Source organism: Nicotiana tabacum, chromosome 12 (assembly GCF_000715075.1).
Source record: "Nicotiana tabacum cultivar K326 chromosome 12, ASM71507v2, whole genome shotgun sequence".
Classification (NCBI taxonomy): domain Eukaryota; kingdom Viridiplantae; phylum Streptophyta; class Magnoliopsida; order Solanales; family Solanaceae; genus Nicotiana; species Nicotiana tabacum.
Window position 1 is genome coordinate 82,913,437 of NC_134091.1, and position 6,133 is coordinate 82,919,569.

At 38.6% G+C, this 6,133-nt stretch overlaps 1 protein-coding gene across 1 annotated transcript; it reads left to right on the top strand.

The window, feature by feature from the left end:
• Positions 1-593: 593 nt before the first annotated feature.
• On the top strand, positions 594-2,527 carry LOC107830087 (proteasome subunit beta type-7-B-like). The gene is made up of 8 exons (XM_016657579.1): positions 594-617; positions 942-1,083; positions 1,202-1,298; positions 1,394-1,463; positions 1,556-1,660; positions 1,754-1,852; positions 1,960-2,044; positions 2,261-2,527. The coding sequence occupies exons 1-8, from the start codon at positions 609-611 to the stop codon at positions 2,335-2,337; spliced, it is 684 nt and encodes a 227-aa protein (XP_016513065.1). The 5' UTR covers positions 594-608; the 3' UTR covers positions 2,338-2,527.
• Positions 2,528-6,133: the final 3,606 nt, after the last annotated feature.

Genomic DNA, 6,133 nt, shown 5'->3' on the forward strand with positions numbered 1-6,133 from the left:
TCTTTGACAACTCAGGGTTCGTTATTACAATCCGGCAATGGCATGCATATTGTGAAAAGCAGAGCCATCAACCATAAAGTATGTTTCTACGTTAACGTTTGGAATTTGGAGTCTGGGACTTATAGCTTGTGTACTTTGCCTTGTTAACTCGTTCCACTATTATTTTTCTCCAATTGGAACACTATACGAGTAGCTCTAAAAAAGTAAGACGAAACCCATTTTACTTAATTAAAAAAAGAAATGAGATGAAACCCCTCTTAATATGATAGACATAATTGCAAAAACCTACCAAATCCCCTTGCCAAGCACTGAGTCTAGTTTGAACTTTGCGGCAGAAGTAGCTCCATTCCATACTACAAGCAAAGAAAGGACTGGGTTATCCGCTAATTCTGGAGCTTATGTTATCATTAAGGGGCAAGGTGTTATAGAAGGGTGTAGCTTGAGACTTCTCAGCTGCAGGAACAAGAATTCCAAAATAGAATGACTTTGCAATTACAACCACAAGAAAGCCACCGCCCTCGGCCTTTAGGGATACAACAGCTATTGGCTTGGGGCTATCTTCCATATATGAAATTAAGAACCATATACATAGTTAACGGCATTGCTGAATGATATTGGTCCGTAAGTCTCTGCCAATCCTACATGTTTTTCTTTCTTTTTCTCCTTTTTACAGTATCTTTTGATATACCTTCATCGTCATTTTTTCCCTTTATGGTGATGTTGCTTTTATGAATGTCTCGTCTGATTGATTATTCGTAAGAACCTGCATGGGGGATCAGCAGACTCATGAAGTTACGTTTGATCAACTTCTTTAAATCTTTTGCCAGGAAAAGATGGCCTTTTGGGGTATCCAATTCATACAATTATCCACGATTGCTGCATGTTGTACCAGCAGACTTTGGAAGTGATTCTTATTTAACAGCTTAGTGTTTTGTGTTCAGGATGGTGTCATTCTTGGAGCAGACACACGAGCGACTGAAGGACCCATTGTTGCTGATAAGAACTGTGAGAAGATTCATTACATGGCCCCTAACATATATTGCTGTGGAGCAGGGACAGCTGCTGATACTGAGGCAGTGACTGGTAATTGAGTTTGATATCCATGTATTTCTGTTTGTAATAATAACATCTCTTCTCAAGTTTCAAATCCTTGTCTCTCTATTTCTCTCTCATACCTTAAGTAGCAACTGCTATTTTATAGACATGGTCAGTTCCCAACTGAAGCTTCATAGGTATCACACTGGTCGTGAATCCAGGGTTGTGACAGCTCTTACTCTTTTGAAGACTCATCTTTTCAGGTGTGCTTATATTTTAATGTTGCTTCGTGATAGAATAACATCTTTGCATGCAATTAAATTGATAAAACAGAGGCCTAACTATGACTCTTAACCAGCTACCAGGGCTACGTCTCAGCTGCTTTGGTCCTTGGTGGGGTTGATGTCACAGGACCACATCTGCATACTGTGAGTGGTCTTGTGTTGGAGTCGCTTTAGTATATTATTATTTTTCCCATTGTAGAAATCCTGAATGTTGCTGGTCAATTGCCTGTTCTCAGATTTATCCACATGGATCAACTGATACTCTGCCATATGCTACAATGGGTTCTGGTTCCCTTGCAGCGATGGCAATCTTTGAGTCGAAATACCGGGAAGGGTTAAGTGTAAGCTCATTTCCTGCAGCTACGTTTAGTCCACTGGATTTGGCCTCTATATATACATTGTAAATTATTAAATGTTGTGGAATTTTGGTGCAGAAAGATGAAGGGATAAAGCTAGTAGCAGAGGCCATATTGTCTGGGGCGTTCAATGATCTTGGTAGTGGAAGCAACGTTGATATCTGTATAATAACAAAGGTTTGATCTCCATTAGCAAGCAATGACAGAATTTTCTGCTTATTATACATAAAGCATGTAATATTTGGTTAGCATATCGTTTTAAAACTTCTACTGGTGATTGTTAGGGGCACACGGAGTACTTGAGGAATCATATGTTGCCTAATCCTCGCACCTATCCACAGAAGGGTTACTCATTCCCTAAAAGGACTGGTTAGTGTTCTCATACTTGGTCAGTGAAGAATCACATAGCCGATCCCAACTTGTTTGGGACTAAGGCGCAATTGTTGTTTGCAATGTTTTCATACTTGTCAACCTCCAATGCAACTGAGATATATCTTGTTAAAAAGTACAAGTTTGTTTCTTTCAAATGCTTTGCATTCTGCCTGGGCTTTACTAATATTGTCAGTTGAATTGTTGTGCTTACAGAAGTTCTTCTTACAAAGATTACACCACTAAGAGAGGTGGTAGAGGTAATTGAAGGTGGAGATGCTATGGAAGAATAGCTGTATTGCAATGATGAGTTCCATTGTCATTTCTTTGAAGAAGTGTTACATTTTTAAACTATTTCCAGGAGTATGAACTATTGTAGTTTTTCCAAATGACCTACTAAATCTATTTCAGCAGACGTAGCTTTCAAACAAATTTGTTGCTAGAGAATGAAAGATTGGCTTGGTCTAAATGAAGGATTTTGTACTTTTTGTTGCCCTAGTGCTGTCAATAGTTTTTCTTGCAGTTTAAGTCGAGTTTTTGGGTTGTTTGCGAAGGAAAGAAAGATAATTATCGTCAATTATGGCAGAGAGAATGACAAAGATGTTTGCCCAGGTGCTGTATATAGCTTTTCTATCAATCTTTGCTGGGGTCACAATCTCCTAATTATTTTCTCAAATGTAGAAAGCAAAATGACAGAGAAGGAAAACATTTGAAGTGTTATTGGCCAATTTTGGATAAGGTGGATAAAATCTGCTGAAATAGTTGCAATATCCGGAAATTATTGTGAAAACCGCAGTATTTTGCACTGGTTCAAGCCGTGGAAATAGCCTCTCGAAGAAATGCAGGGTAAAGCTGCGCACAATAGACTCTTATGGTCCGGCCCTTCTCCGGACCCCGCGCATAGCGGGAGCTTAGTGTACCGGGTTGTCTTGCTGTATTTTTGCATTGCTAAAAAAAAGCGGGTGAAGCTAACAAATGTACAAATATAGTAGTTCGAACATCGAAGATAGTGCTCCCTCCGTTTCAATTTAAATGAGATAGTTTGACTCGCATGAAGTTTAAGAAAAAAAAAAGGTCTTTTGAAAGTTATGGTCTTAAAAGTTAAGGATAAAAGCATTGTGGGGCCATGACATTTGTGTGGTTGGTTATAAAAGTTTCTCATTAAGGGTAAAATGGATAAAATGAAGAGTTTAAAGTTAAATTATTTTCAATTGTAGAAATGTATTATTTTTTTTTTAACGGACTAATAAAAAAAGAGTGTTATTTGAATTGAAACAGAGCGGCTAAAAAAGGAAAAAGAAAACAAATAGCAAAGCTGGTAAAAAAGTTCCCCAATCCGCCCTCCTGCGCTTGTGTGTGCTCCAAAATTACTGTAGTCAGTAATCCCTGGTATTATTAGAATGGTTTGTTTGCTTATCTTTCTCATTAGCCAAACAGGATTTTAGTCCTTTTGCCAAACCAAACCATTCCCAAATAATTGCGTCACTCGTGCCTCCTTACTATTGTTGTTTTTAAGGAATGTATTTTCGGGAAAGATTTAGGAAACCCAAAAATAATCTTGTTTGATTCAAAAATAAAACTTTTTATTGGAAAACATTTCTATAACCCAACTTGGCCAACTAAGTTTCTGGAAAATCAGCTCTCTTTTGTAAGCCAAACACACCGTCTTCAAAGTGCTACAGCTGCTATGGGAACAACTGCTTACAAGTATCTCTTCTCGCTTCCTTTCAAGCTTATATGTATGAAATAGTGGTTAGAATGTTCCTCAAATTGCATTATGAAAACTTTATTACTGAGTTATTCCAATAATACCACATGGAAAGTTTGGAAGATGTGTGCAAAAGTATAGTGAAGAAGGATTATCCACAAATAAACTGATCAAGAAATTCTTTTATCAGTTTGGAAGATGGCATGAATTGATAGATTATCTTCAAAATTTCAGCTCCAATGAGATCTATTATGGTCAAACGGCAAGCGCCAAGCCAGCACTAAATCAAATTTAAGCAGTGTAATGTGGGAGGTTGGAACATCATGAGAGATGCAAGCTGTAAAATTTTGTTTACAGATTAATATAATGGACGACTTGGTAGCAGTACCTTGGAAAATCAAGAGAGCTGTCCAGCGGATAAAAGCCAAGCCAAATCAAGTAAAATTAAGCCAAGTCACGCCAAGACAAGTAAGCTAAGCCAAGGTAAAAAGGTAATTAATTGGGATGGGTGGGTAGGTCAGGTAATTACTTTTAATTGAGTAGGTAAATGTTGTATTTTATGTTCAATGCGTATTTTGTATAATTTGCTCAAGAAATAAACCCTCAGTTGTCACTACATAGACACTTTTACATCCTACTTCTCAATCTATGTATAACCGAAACCTTGATATCGAATAACTTTACTTCAATTGAAATATACTTTTTTGGGGGGGCAACAGGAACACACTTATTCTTGGACACCAAACATCAAAAACTTATAATAGTACTCTTTTCATGCCTGCCGACAGCGCATGAGAATGGATTCTAATTGTTAAGGCAAACGCCACAATTCAGTCACATGTATGGTTGAATATGTCACGCCCCGCGAGACCGGCACCCGGTGTCTCACCTAACCTTGCGTACCAACTTGCGACTAAGGGACTCTGAACATATAATGTCATACTTTGGCCATGGGGTTACATTGCAAGACAATTTGCCAAGCAAAATATAAAACTGAACGGAAACTAACGTTGACTAAACATCAATATAACGCTGGGCCGACAAGGCCATCATAACTACTACAGCTGACAAACCAACAAAATATACATACAAGCCCAACATACTGCACTAACTGACAGGATATGTCTACAAGCCTCTACTGATGGATGTACTGTGATCGGAACAGGACCTCGACCTACCCATAACATATTACATAAGATGTACACAAAACTCTAGACCCGGAAACTCCGAAGGACGTGGAGCTTACCGATCAGGCTGAACTCGGGCAACACCTACTGAGGAGGTCCACCCGTCTGTCTGTCTGAACCTGCACACATGAAATGCAGCGCCCCCAGAAAAGGGACGTTAGTACGAAATAATGTACCGAGTATGTAAGGCAATAAAATAACTGAAAGTTGAAATTGAACAGATAATATGATAACTGAAAGTAACTGGGAGTCAAAGATGATCTGGAGATATACTTACTTGCTGATACTGACTCAACTCTCTCAATATAGTAAGTAAAATAAATGTCTGGCCCTATAAGGCTCGGAACGTGTAACTGCTCTGCCGTAGTAGGCTCGCCCATAGGCGCTCGGCCATACTAGGCTATGTTTCTCGGCCATTCTGGGCTCGCTCATAGGCGCTCGGCCACAGTAGGCTCGGTATATAACTTACCATCTGATCAAAGGTTGCCCAATAGGGGCCTGCCCAACGATTATAGCTCGATGGTGGTGAAAATACTGTAATATTGTATATATATATATATATACCCTCTTCTTTCTTGACTGAATAAAGACAAAACTAAACTGAATATGAAGTCCTGATAAGGGAGAATACTGTAACTTATGAGACTGGGATAGTGTATATAAATTCGGGAGTATGAACTTCTCTTTATGCCTCGTTATCAAACACATGTAATTACGAGATCATACCAAAATGAAGGAAGAGCTTAGCCTTAACATACCTTATCACAATCTTTCCAATCACCAAGTTGAACTCACCTCTTCGCGCCTTAATCTACAACAACGATAATAATACTATCATTAAGTTACGAAAGGTACAACTATCGCATAACGAACGACAAGCTTATTTTATATTAAAACGAGTAGCATCTCCCCCATAATCCTTAGTTCCTCCAAATTCAAGATAACGCCAATAATACAAGAACACAACTATAACAATATATATACATTATTTTTCAGCCTTATATACACCATCAAATACTACAAAACAGCCCAACACACCTTAATCTCTTCATACACAAAACGACCACCGTAGTAGTGTCAAAGGATCCGGAAATGTTATGACGAACGACCAACCCACCACCCTATATTTATATGGTATTTCTCCACCGCCTTCCTCCTCCAAAACCCCACAAAACAGTAAAACACGCAGCCCAA

What these genes read in the sequence shown, in the direction of transcription:
- LOC107830087 (XM_016657579.1), top strand. An exon ending in TTGAAGACTCATCTTTTCAG is followed by an intron (nt 1,299 to 1,393) that starts GTGTGCTTATAT and finishes ACTCTTAACCAG; the next exon opens with CTACCAGGGCTACGTCTCAG. An exon ending in ATATCTGTATAATAACAAAG is followed by an intron (nt 1,853 to 1,959) that starts GTTTGATCTCCA and finishes GGTGATTGTTAG; the next exon opens with GGGCACACGGAGTACTTGAG.